Source organism: Diprion similis, chromosome 4, assembly GCF_021155765.1.
Source record: "Diprion similis isolate iyDipSimi1 chromosome 4, iyDipSimi1.1, whole genome shotgun sequence".
Classification (NCBI taxonomy): domain Eukaryota; kingdom Metazoa; phylum Arthropoda; class Insecta; order Hymenoptera; family Diprionidae; genus Diprion; species Diprion similis.
This window is the reverse complement of record NC_060108.1, coordinates 19,780,879-19,801,346: the sequence shown is the minus strand read 5'-3', so window position 1 is coordinate 19,801,346 and position 20,468 is coordinate 19,780,879. Positions and strand designations below refer to the sequence as shown.

General features: G+C 35.3%; 4 protein-coding genes across 6 annotated transcripts; 1 reads left to right on the top strand and 3 right to left on the bottom strand.

Moving 5' to 3' along the window:
• Positions 1 to 583: 583 nt before the first annotated feature.
• Positions 584 to 2,481, bottom strand: LOC124405225. Its single transcript, XM_046879939.1, has 5 exons — positions 2,312 to 2,481; positions 2,126 to 2,210; positions 1,533 to 1,744; positions 1,112 to 1,444; positions 584 to 1,012 (listed from the first exon to the last, which is right to left on the bottom strand). Exons 1-5 carry the CDS (start codon positions 2,429 to 2,431, stop codon positions 668 to 670), a joined length of 1,095 nt encoding a protein of 364 aa, XP_046735895.1. The 5' UTR covers positions 2,432 to 2,481; the 3' UTR covers positions 584 to 667.
• A 456-nt stretch (positions 2,482 to 2,937) lies between these two features.
• Positions 2,938 to 8,310, bottom strand: LOC124405514 (luc7-like protein 3). 3 transcript variants are annotated; one of them, XM_046880465.1, is made up of 8 exons: positions 7,999 to 8,310; positions 7,057 to 7,305; positions 6,632 to 6,838; positions 6,248 to 6,409; positions 5,961 to 6,130; positions 5,753 to 5,844; positions 5,508 to 5,623; positions 2,938 to 3,359 (listed from the first exon to the last, which is right to left on the bottom strand). In XM_046880465.1, the coding sequence occupies exons 1-7, from the start codon at positions 8,101 to 8,103 to the stop codon at positions 5,550 to 5,552; spliced, it is 1,059 nt and encodes a 352-aa protein (XP_046736421.1). In that variant the 5' UTR covers positions 8,104 to 8,310; the 3' UTR covers positions 2,938 to 3,359; positions 5,508 to 5,549. The 3 variants fall into 3 exon arrangements, with proteins under 3 accessions (XP_046736421.1, XP_046736422.1, XP_046736420.1); XM_046880466.1 differs by having other exon boundaries at positions 5,532 to 5,623; XM_046880464.1 differs by having other exon boundaries at positions 5,554 to 5,623.
• A 373-nt stretch (positions 8,311 to 8,683) lies between these two features.
• LOC124405547 (transcription termination factor 2) lies at positions 8,684 to 13,862 on the top strand. The gene is made up of 11 exons (XM_046880550.1): positions 8,684 to 8,991; positions 9,410 to 9,528; positions 9,629 to 10,278; positions 10,432 to 10,864; positions 10,958 to 11,086; positions 11,175 to 11,398; positions 11,569 to 12,067; positions 12,151 to 12,485; positions 12,698 to 12,865; positions 13,167 to 13,366; positions 13,442 to 13,862. The coding sequence occupies exons 1-11, from the start codon at positions 8,807 to 8,809 to the stop codon at positions 13,587 to 13,589; spliced, it is 3,090 nt and encodes a 1,029-aa protein (XP_046736506.1). The 5' UTR covers positions 8,684 to 8,806; the 3' UTR covers positions 13,590 to 13,862.
• Positions 13,863 to 15,923: 2,061 nt separating this feature from the next.
• Positions 15,924 to 19,906, bottom strand: LOC124405548 (cationic amino acid transporter 2). The gene is made up of 11 exons (XM_046880551.1): positions 19,858 to 19,906; positions 19,440 to 19,686; positions 18,299 to 18,583; positions 18,012 to 18,116; positions 17,510 to 17,888; positions 17,228 to 17,367; positions 17,047 to 17,149; positions 16,755 to 16,903; positions 16,469 to 16,635; positions 16,251 to 16,359; positions 15,924 to 16,056 (listed from the first exon to the last, which is right to left on the bottom strand). Exons 1-11 carry the CDS (start codon positions 19,885 to 19,887, stop codon positions 15,998 to 16,000), a joined length of 1,773 nt encoding a protein of 590 aa, XP_046736507.1. The 5' UTR covers positions 19,888 to 19,906; the 3' UTR covers positions 15,924 to 15,997.
• Positions 19,907 to 20,468: the final 562 nt, after the last annotated feature.

Below are 20,468 nucleotides of genomic sequence, written 5' to 3'. Positions count from 1 at the left end.
ATGAATCATAACTGAAATTCAGATTACCCATTAAACTAACTGTACTAGCCTGTGACGAATGCTAATGTGTATTTTAATACATACCGATATATTCATGCTCTTCAGTTCTTCTGTGGTCAATTTCTTTTGGTTGAAAAGGCATGAATCATTCCTGAACACGCGACTTTAAATATCCATGATGATTAATTATAAACGGTGACCAAGAGGCACTTCCCAATTTTCGCTATACTTATATGGATGCACTCTGAATATTTAAATGATGAACCTTCTAAGGTCTATTTAAATATGCAATTAAATTCAACTTCTGATTTAATTCATATGTATATAATATCTCACATAACTGTTTTCTTTGGTTGATGGTTACGTCATGGTTCTGTTTCATGACAGAGAAAATTATTCATTAATTGAGTGATCGGACAAATCAGGTCTTTTAACGTCATATTAAGTAATTCAATAATGGTCTGCACCTACAACGTTCCTTTTATTTTGCAGCAAAGAACCTATTCGTAAATGACATATTTTTTTTATGGATGTTTAATCGTAGTGTTGAATTATTATTATCTTCTTTATGTTTGTTTTCAAGATTTTCTGGATATCTAGCTTTATGAGTTGTAATGTAACAAAAAAATCCTCGTTCATAATTTTCGACCAACATATAACACTGAAGTTAAATTTGCACGCAATGAGGTATTAATTTCAGCATTTTCTTGAGTTGGATAATTAGGCTGTTCATTTGCTTTTTAGTCATGGCCTCTTCGCTATCCAATTGTAGCTTTACACCCAAAAGCCAGGTTTCTGCTTCGGTGTGTTCAGATTGCATTCTCAGTAGTCGTGAAACACAATCCGATCTAGAGGATAAAGCTGATGAAATTTCATCCTTATGCTTCAGATTGTGAATATTTTTTTTTACTATGTGACGTAAGAGACACACAAATTTAGACAATTCAATGTCAGATTCCTTACAGTCTGTAGCCTCGACTTGTGACTTTTTGTGCTCTTCTATTACTGTGACCTGCAACACAATTTCTTGATGAAAACTTGATCAATTTCTCCACAACCATAATTTATGCTCTTCAAATTGTATCAAATTAAACCGATGCTGCTCATTTACCATCCAATCAAAAAAAATGTGTCGCTTAGTTTCCCATTTAACATGAGTGTCTAGTACAGATGCAAGTTCCTGTAACTGTTGAATGCGGCGTTGATCGCTATCAGATTTATTCAAAGCAAACCTCTTTGCAATTGCCATTTCAGAAATGCTCAAATGTGGCAAACTGCACACATTTATACTAGCTGCATGCGCTTTTGTAGTGAGCTTCAGTTTTTCAGTTACCAATTCTGAAATTGCTCTAATGTTGTAGTTTATTTGCCCGCATACATGAATTATCCTATTTAATTGAGCCTTTGTCGATAACGTTTTTTCCCAGTCAGTGATAGTCACTGTCTAAAATGAAAACATTCCTTTATGTTTAGATTTCCAAATATAGTGAATTATAAACCTCATTTTATACACAATTAGTGTGTGTATTTACCTTTTGTATATGGCTGTCAGTGAATTCCTCTGATAAAATACTAGTAGAAATTTTTTTATCAATTGCTACAGTTAGAGCATTTTGAGTAGCAAGAAGCCAAGCAAAAGCTATCAATAATTCACGGCTACTTCCTCGATCTAATGACAATGTATAGAACTCGGGAACAGGATATTGCAGGTAAGCAAAGTATAATTTTACAAAGGTAACATCATCTGCAATTTAATAACAATTAATATACGTGTATATCATTAAGAAGCTAATTGCTAGATCGAAATTTTCTATTGAAATTTAAATAGAAACAGAAAGTTATTGATGATTCAATGGGTTTGATTTTTGAAATATTTAAATACGTGGAAGAGAGTCTAGACAAGTGAATTTTTTTTAGTCCGTATTAAAAATTTTTTCCGCTAACGAGGAAAAAACTAAATCCAGTGGTTTTCTTTGGAACTACTCATTAATGATGGATTCTTATTGCATGCTGGGCCGGCTATTCGAAAATTACCGCGTGTAGTAGTTCCATGAAAACATTCAGATGACTCATTCAAGCCCAATGATTATTGTATCAGAACAATTGAATGCGACAATTTGCCTACCATAGTCATTCAATAAAATATTTCCAGGGATTTCCTTAGCAGCGCAAGAACTCAATTGGTACAAAATTTTCCATAGTTCGATAACCTGACAAAAAAAGGGAAAGAAAAATGAAGGCCGCATTTACGATAGAGTACATAACATAACCTTAAAAATTAATTTCAAATGGCAATTTAAGGCAAGCTTACAGTATTGTCTGTATCTTCGTTGAACTTCGATAATCTGAAATGCTCAGGTTTAAGCGTTGCGTCAACGGCTTGACGGAGATCTTTGCACAATAATGCAATAACAAATTTTATATCGGACATTTTATGATTTATCTTTTCCTTTCTGAAGTCCCATGTATACGCTCATCCAAAATTTTTTTTCGCTGACAATGAATGGTCACCTTAGCTTTGCAGCCGTTTGTTGGTTTGTTCAACTCTTTAGTTCAATCACGCCTTATGATAGACCAGCCAACATATATAATGCTGTGCCGGTTGTTATTAATCGAGGCGATACACCTAATTCCGCGATTTTCCTAATTCAATAGCTTCTTTGCATTCAGCACGTGACATTAGAAATGGAAGCAAGTCAGTACTAACTAAGTATGCAACTTTCAATGCAATTAAAATTTATTTGAGCATATAATAACGCCTAAGAACGTATTCACTGACTGAAATACGTAGGCACGAGAATTGTGTGTGATTTCGCAGACCCTAGATAACTATTTTGGGTACCAGTATACAATTATTTCAAATAATAATCATTCTTCATACAACTACGCTACACAGTACAAGTTGTGATGATTAGAGTATGAGAATAACGAAAAACATTTGTATAATATTGTTTATTTATTCAAGACAACAGTCGATTCAAGCATTACAATTGAACTGATAGATCATTGATCTCGTTAAATTGTTTTTTCGTTTAAATTTTTTTCGTGCAACAGTAATTTAAACTAACAATTGTTCTATATAAACATAGATATATAAACAAGAGTCTGTTCAATTAGAGTAACAGTATAATTGTAGAATTCCCAGACGGATAATATCAAAATGACTTTTATGGTGGAAGAAATCGTTCATTTATGTTGTAATTTTAGAAGCCCTCGTGTTGCTGGCATTTGTACAAAATTTATATTAATTGGAATCTTAAATTATAAGATTATGCAAAAGTTTTACCTCAAAATTATATTAAGCAGCATGAACGAATTTACAGCCTGTGCTGCACGCATCTTCGTGTTGTATCTTCATTCTGAAAATAGATAATTATTGATTCAATATTGTAAGGTGTAAGAAAAAAAAATTTTTAATGCAAAAACGTGTCACAATGAAAATTATTGATGAGTTCGAAAAATTACTGATTACCAGTGACAATTCACGCATGATTGGTACCACCAGTCACATGAATCTTCGCATATAAGGCAGTCAACGAGTACGCTCCTACAATCGCAGAATCTTACTGCTGTAGCAGTTTCAATCAGTTTTCCATTTTCTACATGCACACCAGACTTTACATAATATCATAGAAACATAGCTCTTAACAATTGGACCGCCCGCACGAAATTAATTTTAGTATGAAAACCTTCAGTGTAAATATTTCGAGAACTTTCTTCATTTTTACTATGAATATATCAGTAGCACAATTATTTGTTAGTACAGAATGATTAAATACAAAACCAATGGGACGCGGATTACACATACTTTGCACGGTCAATAGAACAATGAACCAGCTGAAATGTATATTGATACCAACTAGGAATGATTACAGTAAAACTTTCACTGCTTCACCGATATTTTCTTACTAATCCAGAAAATGAATGGTTAAATCGTTAATTTTAGGTCAAGTAAGTTTAGTAAAGTTTTGTGTGTGTATATCATGTTTTAAACTAAAAAGTTATAAACAAATAAGTTCATTAACTTTGAATGACGTGATAGTTAATTAACATGAAAACCATTCAATCAGTCTTCCTAACTCTTTCGTTACATTTTTTTTATATATTAATCGAGTTATCTAATTATTTCACCAAGTCTTAGTAAAAGACTATTTGCTCAGAGTCAAATTTCACAATTTATCATTTAGTCTAAAATTTATAAAGTTTCCGCAGTTTGTCTGGTTTAGATACCCGATTGAATTTGTATCATCACTCATGCACTGAAATTTACTTCAAGAAAAACATTTGAGTGCTAAACGTTAATTCAATAGCAATTTATGAAAATTTTGACCTCTTAAATCAGATTTTAACGCGAACTGCTAATTCTCAGAGAAGTCTCGAATGATATCTTTTATAATTGTTCTCAAACGATTTTAAACATCTTTTCTTCCTTTCAACGCCATTGACACTCTGTTAATAATTTTGCATTTAAAAAAAAAGGAATCCTTCCGTGAGAAAAGTACTAACCGAGTTAGAAGCACAAGTAGTCTGATTATACGGGTCAATAACAATTCTTATTCTTTGTTATCCCACAAGTTGTTGGAAATAAATGAAAATTATAACAATATATATGAAAAAAAAAACCACAAATGAATGTCGAAAGCAACCAGTCTCAAATTTTGCACAGCAATCGCGACAAATGATATTACATAATTGAAATGGGCATTTCATGTTCTTCATTATACGGTAATACACATTAGAACCATGGATCAGAATGTCGAACATGCATGTGGAAAAATAAATAGTTGAAACGGTTTTTTTATTGCTGTAATCAGACTGTAAGAACCAAAGCTACAAATTCAGCTGTACGCTGTCGGTCGTTAGTGAGTGGGATAAAATTAAAATTTCCTCAGCTTTAGTAAGTGTTTTGTACTAAGTTCATATTTCAGAATCTGATATGCAAGTTCTATTCGGCGGGATACAGAAGCATTGAGTCGCATCGATGATCCTAATTAAGGCACTCGATATTGTTTCCATTAATTTAATCCTAAATAAGAACTAAAAACACAAAATCGTAGACTATTGAAAAGCGAATACAGATGGGATAGATTGCGACATTGATTGACCCAATTTGTCTCATTACACACTGAAGATTTTTCGTTCAGTTTATTAAATAGAATCACGAATGTCTATAATGGTAGAAAAAGAGAATTGCAAATAAAAATGATTGAAAAAAAATATGAAAAAGAAGTTATCACAATAAAAACACGAAGTGGCATAGGCTAATTTTTTTTTGATAATATATTCACAAATTTCCTTACATTCTAGTTCGTTTTACAATTGTTTAACTTCCGAAATACGAACAATATCCATCTTTCACATGATTGATATCTGTGCACTAACGATACTTACTGAATCCATAATTTATCACATATTAATAACATACAAATTGTATGACTTAATGAAACTCACCTGGTATGAACCTGTATAATAATTGTGTTGTTAAGAATTTATCATTTAGTGCATACCTGGCTTACTTCTGACTCACTAACCAATCAAGAGGAAAGTAGTTACTTGTGACTTCGACTTCTTGAACGATGTCGTCGACGGCTGTGGTGACTAGAACTGCGATGATCACGGCTCCCTGATTAGAAGTAATTCTGAGTTAGTAATGCATGAATAATCTACACAAGTTATATGTTCTTTTAGCCGCGAATTTAAAGAAATAGACGAAGATTAGTTTTCAGTAGACCCCGATGCACTCAGCCATTACCTCTGTCCCTATTGTGGCGACGATGATTGTCTTCATCTCTGTGGCGTTCATGCTTATCGGCGGATCTGCTTCTACTGCGTTGCCCTGAATTTCTGAAATCATAGATAGGAACGTTCGTTTGAAAAACATGGGATTGAAATTTTGAAAGTTTGCTTTTTCCTGAGACATAATAAAGCAGGTATGAAACTTTTTATAATTATTGTCTTACCTATAATTACCAGAACCGTGTCTACTTTTATCATCATCGGTTCGTCGACGACGTTTGTCTCTCTCCCTGTCTTGCCTTCTTCTGTCATTTTCTTCATTTATACGTGCTCTTTGTTTTCTATCTTCATCCCTCTTCTGTTCTTTTTCATCTCGTGCCTTTTCACGTTTACTCTGTAAGTGGCGAGAAATAAAAAAATCTATAACATTTTATGAATAAGTAGTTGCATTGTGTCGAATGTAACGAGTTTTCTACCCAGTTCAATTAAAACACAAGGATATACAACGTACCATTATCTCCTGCAGAGCACTTTTTAACCGTGCATACCCAACATGCTGCTTTCCCATAAGGTGATCGTCAATTCTTTGTTGAGCATCGCCAACAATGAGGAATGCACCACATACATCACACACCTCCATTTGCTTTTCCTGTGCTGCTGCTAGCTCCGCAGTCTGAAGTAGAAGCAAAAGTATTCAATAGTCATCACAAACTAAAACCGCCTTTGCAACAAGACTTTCAAGCCTTTGAACAACGTTGATTTCTTTACTAGGAGAATGGGATTCTTATTCGAATCTGCTTGAAGTTTAATACTTATAAAGTAAAAAATTAGTCTTTCAATATAATAGAACCCGAATACGGAATTTAATAATATTAAATACTGAATGTTCTCTTACTTGATTATAATGGCTATTATCATTAGATTTACGTAATGTCTCCCGTTCTTCTTTGAGTTGATCGCAAAGGCGCATAAGTCCCTGAGCTTGTTCAACGTTTCCCTGAATTCCACTCTGCTCAGCCTCTTCTACTAATTTATTAATCTTTTCTGTGAGCAGTGCAATTTGATCTTCATTTCGTTGTGTTTGGGCTGGAGTCAATGTAGGCTGTGAATAAATGTTGATTAGCATAGATGTTTGTAGCATGACTTATAAAAAGAATTTCTTAATTTCATAGTGTTTTTTTCTTTTATTATTTCAAATTTGCCCAGTAATGGACGAAATCAATAGGCAAGTGTGAAAAATCATGATGAGAATCAGATGAATTAAACAATTTCACAGGCAACAGATATCAATTAGCCAATTATGTTTGATAACTTTCATACCGCTTCAGTTCTGCCAATTAATGCGAGCCGTTGTTTTCCTTTTATGATTTTGCGCTCAACCTCGTTAAGCATACTTTGACAGAATCTGATGAATTCATCCTCATATTGTTGTTTCCTATATGAATAAGCTGCTTTTTCAAACAATTCTCTTGCTTCATCATCGTGTACCCGAGAACAAGCACCCAGATCGGCTCGTGTATTCACAAAAAGATCGTGTGGACAAAACTTCACCAGATATAACTTGCAGAACTGAAACATATCAATAACATTTTGACATTACTAAGCATTTTAATTTTATGCATATAATATATAATAAAAATAGTTTTAAGCTACACGCGATATTATGAATAACAGGTAGTAAGTTTTGTCTAAACGCAAAGAAATATATATTTACTCACGTGCCATGTTGAAATAAATGTAAGCAGTAGTTCAAATCCACATTGTTTTTCAAACGGATTCAAATTTCATAGAAGTTATCGTATGATGCAGATTAAAATTTCAAATAAAGCAATGGCACGTATGAGTCTTATGTAATACAGCTTGATAAATTCAATTTTTAAGGAGGAACAATGGGTGGTACTCATTAACTACATGAATCAAACTTTTTATTTTTCAATGTCAGGAAAAAATCAAAACACAGGCGCTCGGTGAATACTTGGCAAATGGATGCACATAGGGCGCAGCTGAAGTCATCTGTTCTGTGATGAAACTGCAGAATTTAAAATAATGGTTAAACGGCGTCAAGACCTTTCGTATCCGTTTGGTCTAAATCACGGTCGAAATGAGAGTACATTATCTATTCTCACAATTTAAATTGATAGTCACAATCAAAAGTTGTTTTGTAGCATTGGACTTGGGCAGTTGCCCGTGCTATTGGCAGTCAGCAGAAAGATGTTTAATCATGTTTGGAGAACAATCAGAAAAAATACTAGTTCGACGTACCTCCGGATCCTCCCAATTAAGTTCTTTAGGCTTCTCGTTAGGCAGAACATTTCGATTCCTTCCCATGAGCTCATCGAGCAGAGCGGCGGCAGCGGCAGCAGCCATATTCTGTCTTTCTGTTTAGTTCACTGTTTCTAGTATTAAGAGGTTTGTTCTACGTGAATGGGATATACATTGTTCCCGAAACTGTGAAAAACCTAGAGCAAACTGATTAAGCAAAGGTAACCAAGAATGCAGGGAGCCTAAACCGGCTCTAGAAATTATTTTAACAACAGTACACAATGCCACAATTTATTATCCTTGGTCAATGACTATGTACGTTAAAAAAGAGGATCTAGAGTCGGCTCCGTATTCGCCGTTTCGGATCATCTGCTGTAGCGTCATCTCGTGGATTTTTAATGGATTAGCTGGACATCGTTCTACGCTTACAAGCCGCGTGCACGTTACTTCAGGTTACTATAGGTGCGTTCCGAAATTAGTTGGCAGCACAAAAAACTCCGTAAAACAGAGACAAAGCTACGCGCAATCTCGGGAACACAAAAAAGATAAAAGATTGTTGACAGCACTGGGAGCTGATATCGGAACGCACCCTATGTCACTGGAGATTCTACATGGCGGCGTTCACCATGGCAATTTTCAAATCCATTCAAATATACCGTTGTCGTGCCTACTGCTTTGTCGTTAAAAGTGGTTGCGAGCACAGTATCAAGCAAGTCGCAACGTGTGTTGCACAGTGTCCGTATATAAACTGCATATAACGATACGTTCTGAATCTACAATTGGAAATATTCAGTTCAACTTATTCTCAATGGATAATAGCTTTTCTCAGTGGCGAGAGGGCAATGTTTCTTCATCCAAAAACAAATTGCCACTCGATTCTTTTGAGGTTCCGGACAGCGACGATGAAGGCAATGTCACGAACAGCAGCAACGCACAAGGACATTGTGTACTTGAATCAAGCGACGACGACACAAACGGTCTCGAAGACTCAAGGTACACTGATTGAGGAACTTTGTTTCATTCGAATCCTGAACATTGACAACTCAGTTTCATTTAACCCTTTTTTTTTGGTTTCGTGCCTGAAATTAAAGAAAACGGACTCCTTGTAGGATCAGTTCGAAAAAGAAATACAAATTTCGTGTGTTTAAACAGTTACTGTTTTGTATTAAATGTGGCTGATATGTAATCTTTAGGGAGGGCTAACTGATAACATCCTCATTATAGATCACGAAACTTACATTATTTACAGAGTTTTCAAATAATATTGTCTAGTTAGCAATTCAAACTATTGTAAGTTCAACAAATTATTCGTCCAGAGCAATTGCACAACATATTAGCACAAGTATGAAAAAGGGATTCTTCTGCTCTGCACTCACGAAACCATTGTGAAAAACATTTTTTCTTATTTCAGGTCGTCCACGGAAGCCAGGAATAAGAATAGACGTAACGCACATCGTTTGACTAACAGTGCAGATTGTTCAATCACATCCAGTGAAAATGACCCCCAGATCTCCAGCGAAGTACTCGATGGTATGTACGAAATATTTGTACAGGTTGGCTTTGAATTATTCTAGAATGTAAGATATAATCTACAAAGACTAAAGTGCAAACTTGATTTCACATTCCACAGAAAGTAGTTCGGACTCAGACATACCAATTTATACGAAGAAGCGTGGCGCAAAAAAAATACTTGACGATACCTACGAAGAAATAGCAGACTCGTCTGAAACACAAGGCAAACAGATTCGGCCTATTTCCGTGACTCCTGACAGCTCTTATACGGAAACGAGCCCTTCAAGTGTAAACCACTCTGATCGTGATGATAGTGTGTCTTTACTTGAAGAAGACGATTATTTATTACTGTCATCTAAAGCTGATGCAAAGAAGAACAGCAAATCTGAATTTAATGAGAGTGGCCGTTTGCCATCCGTTCCATCCGTTGAATTAAACAAAAACACAGTTGCACACTTGGAGCAGAAAGAATTTGGTAAGGCTTGGCCTGAAGATAAAGATGAAGATGAAAATTATATAAGTATTTCCGATGTCTCAAACACCACTGACACATCTAATAATACGGATGTTCACGATGTCAACCTCGTATCTAATTCAAGTGCCAGCAGCTTGTCTGCATTAAATTCTAATTCGGAGAATGTTGCCACAGTTCTTTCTCTTATTAAAAATGAGGTTGGTGTAGGCAACATTGATCCCTTTGTTGCACAAAAGCGAGCCATACTGACTTGTAATATAGAAAAGGTTCAGAGTCAATTGGCAAAATCAAAGGTTTGTATTCTGATTTCTACAAATAACTCAATTGTAAGGCAGTCAATTCTAAAATTTGTATTTTGAAAAGTGTATGATAAAGGCATGAACAGTGAAGAATTGGAGTTTTATTCATATATTATTAACTGAGGTTTTTTTTTGTTAACACTTTAGCTGGTGCTTCATACCTTGAACATCGATCTGCTCCCAGATAAAGGTGAAAAATTGCGACGGAGTATTGATAAGGATGAAGCACAACTCCAAAAGTTGTCAGAAGAATTGGAATCTCTTCCAAAGATAGGCACACCCAAGCCCTCCAAACCAGCACAAGGATTCCTTTCTTCTTTTCCACATTCGGTCAAAAACCTTGTCGATCCAATGGAAGTTAAACCACTTGGCCAAAAAGCTCTTGCAACGCAAGAAAGAGAACAATCTTTAACTGTAGAGAGGCTGGCAGATCTTCATGGATCATTGAATGCTCGTCCAAGTGAAGATGAGCGAGCTCAAGATCCAAAAGGTCTAAAAATTTCCTTGATGCCGCATCAACAACACGCTCTCGCATGGCTTCTTTGGAGAGAAAAGCAAAAACCCCCTGGTGGAATTTTAGGTAAATATCGATTTCTTAGTTGTCAATGCGTACATTGAAAAAAAGATTCACTTCTTAATACATTAAGTAATATGGTGAAATAATTAATTTCAGCTGATGATATGGGTCTGGGTAAAACCCTGACAATGATTTCTCTGATTATATCAACTTTAACGGATGTAGATTCACGTGATGATAATGAAGACGATGATGACATGTGGCTACAACGTAAAAAGACCATTCGTAAGTAATTGACATTTGTTTTTAAGCCCACCAGAATCTTTTTAGGAATTCCGCTACATATAAATGATTGTTGATTGTTCTTGTGCAGAACCTAATGGTGGTACTTTGGTGGTGTGCCCTGCCTCGCTTCTTTCTCAATGGGAAAGTGAAATAAAAAAACGTGTCAAACGAGGTATACTATCAGTTGAATTGTATCATGGAATTAACAGAGAAAATGTACCAAGACGTTTGGCCAGGAACGATGTAGTTATCACTACTTATAATTTAATTAGCAGAGATTATAAGGTCAACGCTACGTCCATCCTCTACAAGGTCAGCATCATTGTAACAAAACTTTTTTAATAAGCATGAAATTTTTATACGATATCTATTTTCTGATGGCAGGAATGAAAGGAGAAAAAATAACTGCAAACCATGTTAGTGTGATTTTTATTCATATTTATACATTACATTATGTCAATTATATTTTACATTGAATATAGATCAATTGGAAAAGAATTATTCTCGATGAGGCTCACATAGTACGTAATCATAAAAGCCAGGCATCAGAAGCGGTATGCAATCTCTGCGGGCGCTATCGTTGGGCTTTGACTGGTACACCTATACAAAACAAGGAATTAGATCTTTATGCTCTTTTGAAGTTCCTAAAATGTTCACCATTCGATGACCTACGTGTTTGGAAGCGGTGGGTGGATAACAAGAATGCTGCTGGGCAGGAAAGACTAGCTACTGTGATGAAAACTCTGATGCTACGCAGAACTAAAGTTGAATTACAGGCTAAAGGTGGCCTTGGATCTTTGCCAGATAAAAATCTGGAAGAAATTTGCATTAAACTGGATCCTGAGGAGCAGTTGGTGTATGAGAAAGTTTTGGTATTTTCACGTACCCTCTTTGCACAGTTTTTGCATCAGAGAGCTGAGAAAAATCACATGTATGAATTGCATTCAGGAAAGTTTGATGCCCCATCATTTCTTAAAATGCGTAAGTATTAGCAGTCATCCTGAAACTTTATTTTTACATTTATTATCGGAAATTGCAAATGTATATCAAGTCTTTAATTACAGCGAAGGATACACAATTCACAAAAGTACAAAATGAGCTGTTGGCAAGACATGCAGATGTCAAAGCTCATGAGATTTTAGTTCTCCTATTAAGATTAAGGCAGATCTGCTGTCACCCTGCGCTGATACACGCCATGTTGGATCAAGAGGACCTGACAGCAAACGATATTGCTGATGAAAAACCTGAAAGTAATGATGTAATGTCTAGACTTGGAAGTTTAAGACTCGAGGATGATGAAAATATTGATCCCAATGAGATTGGCGTCGATCGGAGAGTGGTGGAAAACTTACTCACCACAAACAATCCCGTTTTTAATCCGGCACGACAAAGCTCCAAAGTAAATAATGAATTCATTTTTTAGATAAAGAGGTGTAACAAGTATGAAATGTTTTATTACCATTTCTGCAGAATATCTGTGAAAGTTCGGCAGTCTAATATGCAAAGATTGTAAACCCAAGTCCCACAAAAATTGCAAATATTTAGAAGCCCCTTAAAGTAATCTATTGAGTTATACGTATGGATTACAAACGTTTATGATAACTTTTCTAGTTGAGAGCCGTACTTCATACAATACAAGAAATACTGGATAAAGGTGATAAGATGATAGTAGTATCACAATGGACCAGTATGCTGGAAGTTGTAAGGTCTCAACTCAAAACCCTAAATGGAGCAACTTATGATATCCTGTCTGGAAAAATTCCTGTCAAAAGTCGTCAGGTATGATTTAAGAGTTTTTGTCTACACGTCTGAAAAAACTTCTTATTTTTACATTGTATAGTGATTTTCTTTTGTTACAATGATATTCTTAGTTTTCTCATATATTTAATATTTATTTTCATGAGTATTTTACCAAATATCTTGGTGTACTTATTTCTGTGTGTAATCCTTAACACGTTTCTGTTTGAAAAAATGATAACCCGGCCTGGAGTTATGATGTACGATACTAAATCACATATTTATTTAAACAGACCAAGTTCTCATTACTTATGAAATAAGATTAATGTCTCAATTTTTGTAGCACATAGTGGAGTCTTTCAACAAAATTGGCTCAGCACCGCAAATACTATTACTATCGCTTACTGCAGGTGGAGTAGGCTTAAATTTGGTTGGCGCTAATCACTTACTTTTGCTTGATATCCATTGGAATCCGCAATTGGAAGCACAAGCCCAGGATCGAATTTATAGAGTTGGCCAAACGAAAAGCGTTCACATTTACAAGTAATACATACGAAATATTTTTTGAAAATACGTTACGCAAACGAACACGCGAGTCAACGTGGGTAATTGTTTCAGATTTATGTGTCTAGAGACAGTAGAGCAGAGGATCAAAGCACTGCAAGATAAGAAGCTAGATATAGCAAACGGAGTTTTGACAGGAGCAGGCACCGCAGCTGCCTCCAAGTTATCGATGGATGACCTGAAATCTTTGTTTAGCTTGTAAAACTGTTATTTTGTCAAATCCCCGCGCTGTCTATCCTCACATATGTAATTCTACAGAAAGTCGAACGAACGGTTATTCTAATATGCATCTATTCGCTGGAAGCCAAAGTTGCGGAGTACGACTGAAGGAAAAAATACGCCCTATTTTATAATTTGAGGAATTTTAGACCAACCTATTTTACATGTGAATATATTTATGTACGTATGTGTATAATTAGTTATAAGTGTATTCGTAAAATCTTTTAACATATGTTGTTGTTTCAAAGCATTTCTAAGCCAAATTTTTTGATGCAGTAATAAATTATTACCGTAAGTTATATTTATACAAAAAATGACACATTTTTTATGTTAATATATACCAAAAATGGACAACATATTTTTACTTACTGTGATACTCTGGCCATAGTGCACTAATTCTTTTCATTAATTTAATATCGGGTGCCAATTGCTTACTCAAATGATACTTAAAGAACGAACCGGAAATACAAATGTGGAAAGCAATAGTTCTTCTCAGGGCGTTGAAACTTAATCATGGGTATTTCTACTGTCTTGGATAGGATGAAAAAATTGAAGCAATAAGTTAGCAAAACAAGTCAGATGATTACGTTTATATATGATATCATTTGAATATTTATTTTTTTATATCATTTATTCAACAAAAATCAGACAGAATTATGGAACAATATACACGGGTAAGTAACAATGTAATTATGCTGGATATTTGTGGGTTGATATAACTTCAAATGTATTTGGACCTGTGCATGGAAAGTAAAATTAAAACGAATCTGCTTTCGGATTTCTATAAACAGTATAAATAGAATTTCCGTCTTCACATAATTATAAGGATATGAAAATAAATAATCATTCCGTTCTCGATTTTTCCTAATTTGTTCGATGAGGAGCTACTAATGTTGTGTTGAAAACACACAACTGAAATATATTATAACAATAATATTAAATAACTTTCGGTTAATTAAGCGGTACGTCAAAAACGAATATTGAATTGAGCCAAAAAATGGTGAATCTAGTAGAGGGAATTTTTATGAACCTACTTCGATAATTTCAATATTGAGCTTTGCTAGTGCAAATTTAAACAGTTTTAACGAGCAGAGAGAGCAAAGTCAAACTGGGCGCGCGGTTGCTGATCAACTCGCAATACACAGGTATGCAACCAAAAAACTGCACGGTTTTTTTTTATACTGTTACTTACAGATTTCCACTTACCGAAACCGAGCAATATACTCGAAACATTCCATCGCGTCAGGTTTTTTCTTGAACTCGTGTTAGTAGTGTCATTTAGAGTGAAACTTCTGTTTAACTCGAAACTGGTATCCTATTTTTGATTCTATAAATACTATGCAAAACTGATTTCTTACTCTCATTTATTATATGTTAGAGTGAGATTCAAGAGTAACTAGGTACTGTTGGATGATCAAGCGGGAAACTGAAAATGGAAAGCGGAAGCGTGTTCGCGGAGAAGCGTTAAAGAGAAAAAGAAAAGGTTTCACAGGCGAAAAGAATAAATACGGAATGTTAAGTACACATCATAAAAAAATTGTTTGTTTAATTTTATAAGAAATATTGTTTAGTTCGTTGTAATAAAATGGTAATTTTTCCATTACACTTATGCTTTTTTATGCAAATACCTTGTATTTTACAGGAATACTGTACGTGATGGAGGGAAATAGAAATCATTTTTGGATTCAGCACACTCGAAAACATAGTATTTACAAAAAACATCCTATGCAGCTGAAAAAAAATGTTTTTGCAGACCTGTGATATCAAGGTATTTGACAAACAGAAAGACCGAGTTACGATCCGCAATGATTTTCCAATGAGAAGAGTTATTCAATACGTACAAAATTTCAAATGATGTAAGCAGTCATACGATTTTTACAGGCAGAAAAGCCGAAGTACAAACGTACAAAAAAAGAAACGCTGATTCATGGATTTCATAACAAGGATACGATCTGTGATGCGTAACGCCAATATATATATGGACAAAATGGATCATTTCTTATTACGAGTTTCTAATTCGTATAAAATTTGCCGGTAGGATAATTAACGTCTTGGAATATATTGTGGAATAGCATGTGAACTAAATACCCGCTTGGTCCAGGCGCGGCGAAGCCACTATGGTAGGTGTGGAGTATTCCACAGCGCAAAATTTATTAAGTGTGGAATTCCACACGTCAGATATTTGCACTTTCAAAAAATGAAGTTTATTTCAATGATTCGAATATTAACGATGCAAGATCGCTTAAATGATTTAATTATAATCCATATTCACGAAATCTTGATGAAGAATTAGATCTTGACCTTCTGATGAACGAGAGACATTGAAGCACAGTTTACAGTATTCTATAATTCTCCCATGTACAAACTGCTTTTCGAGACGTTGCTTCTGGATTAGCTTTTTTGCCGAAGATTGCTGTGTCTAGTCCCGTAAAAAAAATACACTGCAAGCCCTATAGCGAATGAAAAAGGTTTTATTAAGGCTTCAAGTCGTTTTAAATGTTATTTAAAATTCTGATTACTTTAGATTATTTGCAAATACTCGAGAAAGTTGAGTCAGTAATTGCAATCTAATCGTTTTCAATTGCTCATCCGTTTTCTGGTTGATATAGCATAGCTACTTATTTACCAATCAAAATATTCTTACCAATGGCCATCCATACACCAAACCGAACCCAAGTCATGTTATCTAACATCATCATTAAGTAAATATTGATGAAAATACTGAGCCCTGGCAAGAATGGAACAAGAGGTACCTAAAAATGAATCGATACGATGAAGTTTTTTAATTACACTGAAACAAAGTCTGAGAAGTCAAAGATTTTAATGTTGTTACTTTACTTGTTCTGTCTTCGTCATACTTACAGAAAAACTAAGCTTTTTCCCAGATACTGGTTGCAGATAAACGGAGACAAGAATGCTAACTAGACTTGCAATTAGAATTACAAAAATTGCAACTGCCCATGGTTCAATGTTCAAGAGTTTATCACCGATAAACACAATCACCATTGATGTACATGCGCAGAGTATAACTGTCAGAGGATGAAAAAAAAGGACTTATTTTAGAGAAATAGATTTCGTAGAGTTAAAATCCGGATCTCCACAAATTGAGAGTTCAATTCATAAATATTGAGAAATTGAGAAAACTTACAGTATGCAAATACCAGCCAAGTAACTAGACTTGCTGTCAGTCTCGTTGAGTGATGCAGCTTATTACCATTGACAAATTGCTTTGCGATAAATGTAAAGCTTTTCAAGGTACGATCATCTTTTTTTTCGTAAGCCTCGCTCTCCTCGTACCTAAAATTTTTTTAATGAATTAAAAGTAAATGTAGGCCTGCATGGATTCATATTACATTTATATATATAGATAATTATTAATTAACATAAGTGATGCTAGGAGTAACTTGGTAGTAACTCAGTCAATCTCAATCAATTCTTACCTTAAAATTAAGACACAGGCTGCAACAATGGAATAAGCTAACAAAGTCCCGATGCTCATCATGTCAACCAGTTGTTTTAGCTCAAATATTGCTGCAAGAACACCTGAGGGCACGTTTTAACGAGGTATTCGAAAATTGGTCGTGGAAAGTATATGAGAGAAATACAAAATAGTCTCAGTACCTGTCAGTAATCCGGTACAAAGAGTTCCAGCAAGTGGAGTCTGAAAACGCGAGTCGATTTTCCCCATCCACTTGAAAATCAAACCATCTGAGGCCATAGCGTAGATCACTCGAGGCAAAGGGAACATTGCACCAAGTAAACTGTGATGAGAAAACATTTTAATCATGCCACATAAAGCAATTCTGGGTTGTCTTGATTTTCCCTCCTCTCAAATTACAACAAACAGTTTTATCATGAACATTACAAAATTCAATTTTGGCTTTAGCATTAAAAAATGCATACCTTGCACACAGGCCGCAAATTGCCCCCACAGAAACTGCATATTTAGCCCAATTCCATCCTATTGTCTCAAAGAGATGGGGCAGCGGAGCATCGGCATTCTGATCGTAGTAGGGAAGAGCCATAGTCAGAACTACCGATATGCCGAAGTACGAAAGGAAAACAATTGTCAGAGAAGCAACAATCGCAATTGGTATGGATTTCTGCGGACTTTTTGCCTCTTCCCCTGTGGTTGCAACGCAGTCAAATCCTATGAAACCATAGAAGCAGGTTGCTGCGCCAGTTATGATGCCCGATATGCCGTATGGAGCAAAACCTCCGGTACCCCATGGACAGCTTGACTCGGTGCACTCCACTTCGGTTCTCCAGTTCGCAGCATCCGCTTTAAAGTTTGACATCAAAATGTTTTGTGAGGAAAAAACGTCAACAAAATTTGTGTCAAGTGAAATCAAGGATGGTAAATGTCAAAGTTCTAAAAGTTTGCACATAGTACGAATAGCGTTACCTTTGAACGAGCCAGCAATGATGACAAACAGTACAACTGACAAATTGATTAAGGTGAAAATGTTGTTGGCCAGGGATGATTCCTTAGCGCCAAAGGCCAGAGCAGCTAAAATTATCCAAATTTCAAGACCATCTTCAATGACACATACAAGAGGCAATTCTGCCAATTTCCTTCAACTAATTGATTGAATAAATAAATTCATTTTGCCTCAGTAGGACATTGGAGAATGAATAAGGAAATTGATGAAGCTGACCATAGATTAGAAGAATATAATATGTTGTAATAACCAGAGAAGACCAGAGTTATTCCAAAGGCGAAAAAATCCGGATATGAGGAGAGATAGTCAATTTGAATAGGCATGGCACTCTGAAATGTGGTCTTCATAGTGTCGTTGAAAAGGGCATCGACGTAGGTACTCAGTGCACGCACCACACTGGCAGATCCAATCACGTACTCCAAAATCAAAGTCCATCCTATTAGGAACGCTATGAATTCACCAACAGCAACATAGCTGTAAACGTAAGCGGATCCAGCTCTTGGCACCCTGGCACCAAATTCCGCGTAACAGAGACCTAAGAAATTTTTTGGGTTCTGATAAATGAAGCACATGGAAATGCAAATATTCCTTTTAAATATTTCAGGAATTCTCAATATTATTTTCTATCATAGATTACGGAAGAAGTTTTGGATATCGTTTGAACCTTGAGTAATAAGTTCGAACGAGGTTCATAAATTAAAATAAAATGAGGATTGTTATTCAGGAATTACCAAATTCCTTGTTTGCAATTTCAAAAGTAGTGTTTTCCCAAAACTTTGGTTTACATCTTTCAGCTTCACCGAAGTATCCTGTTTTGAACGTTTACACTGAAGGTGTACACCTCAATTTGTATTTCGATAAACCTGCTATTACGAGACTAATTGTAAAGCGGTAAGAGGAACGCTTTAATTTTTAGCGTACCATGTGGAACTACATAATCCGTCGTGGTTAGGCGGGCATTCCGAATCTGTTTCAATTATGAGCTTGTCTTATTATGAGCTCTTAAGTAAATACGTAATTTTTTAATCAACAATTCCTAAACTAGTGTACGATAATCTCCAGTTCTTTCGAAAGAGCAGTAAGATAGCTGGATTCAGATTAGAACAGCGTTCGTCTTGATGACGTTAAATTGTTTCAACAAACTTTGGAAGAGTTTCACCGGCACCTTTTCTAGAAATTGAATTGGGCCGTCCATTCAGCTCTCGAATCAAGGTATAAGTCTTCCAAAAACTATAAAACTTCGGAATTAATCTTCAAGTCGTTATCTTCTTTTCAAATTTTTAAACTTCATAACAAGGATTTTCTGAAAAATTTCGAACTATGGAGTTCTTCAGAAAATTAACAAGCTTCTAATTTATCACGTAATTTATTGAACGGTTACGTTATCAGACCTGCGAAAACTGACGCGATTGCGGCTACGGCAAAAGAAATGATAACTGCCGGTCCAGCGGTATCCCGAGAAACGGATCCCGCCAAGACATAGATTCCTACACCAAGGGTTGATCCTATGCCAAGGGCTGTTAAGTCGAGAGTTGACAAGCATCTGGCTAATTTCGTTTCCTGAGGAGATCCTATTTGCTTCTTGCGACTCAAGGTTTTGTATATTATGTCCATCCCAAGAAGATTTATTACGTCGAGCTGTAAATTAAGGGCGTGAATAAATTGGACGAAAATTACGTAAAAACAGGAACAAAAAAAATATTGGCTATTTTCACTCTACTATTTAGTGTGGTCCGTTTCAATAGTATTGTGAGATTACAAACAATTCATGCCGTATTATCTATCGACTATCAGATAATTATTACTCACCAGATGAATTTTCAATAATTTTAAATCCATGGTTGTCAAAGTTATATCCGCGGTATACTAAGTAGATTGGCGTTTGAAATTTAGAAATATATTCGATAATTTATGTAGAATATATTTGTTCAATTCGTTGGTACAAATATGCGGACGGCAGCTCGTGACACGCGTGTTTGTCATATCACTTATTCTCCACTGACTGACTAAAGAATAAGGGGTTTGTCTCGTCCGACAATTATTATCAATTGATTGAATATTGTATCAAATCATTCGCTAGGAACATTGCCCTTACCCAAGTTGTAGGCTTTGGAATACATGTGTAGATTTTCATACATGTAAGTGCCAGCTATTAATAACGTGTTTGATGTGGAACGAATGAACGAGCGAGATGAAATGTAATATGATGTATATTCTGTAATCGACCAATTTAAACTCTTCAATTGTGTCTGGTAAGTATTTTACAAATTTTCATTCAATGAATGGATTTGACCGGTTTCGGTTAGTAGCAATTATTTTTATGATAACAATGATAACGTCAAGATTAATTATACAAATTGTACATACCTATCCTGGTGACGCGAAACGGAATGAAATATATGAGATTTTTAAAATTTCGA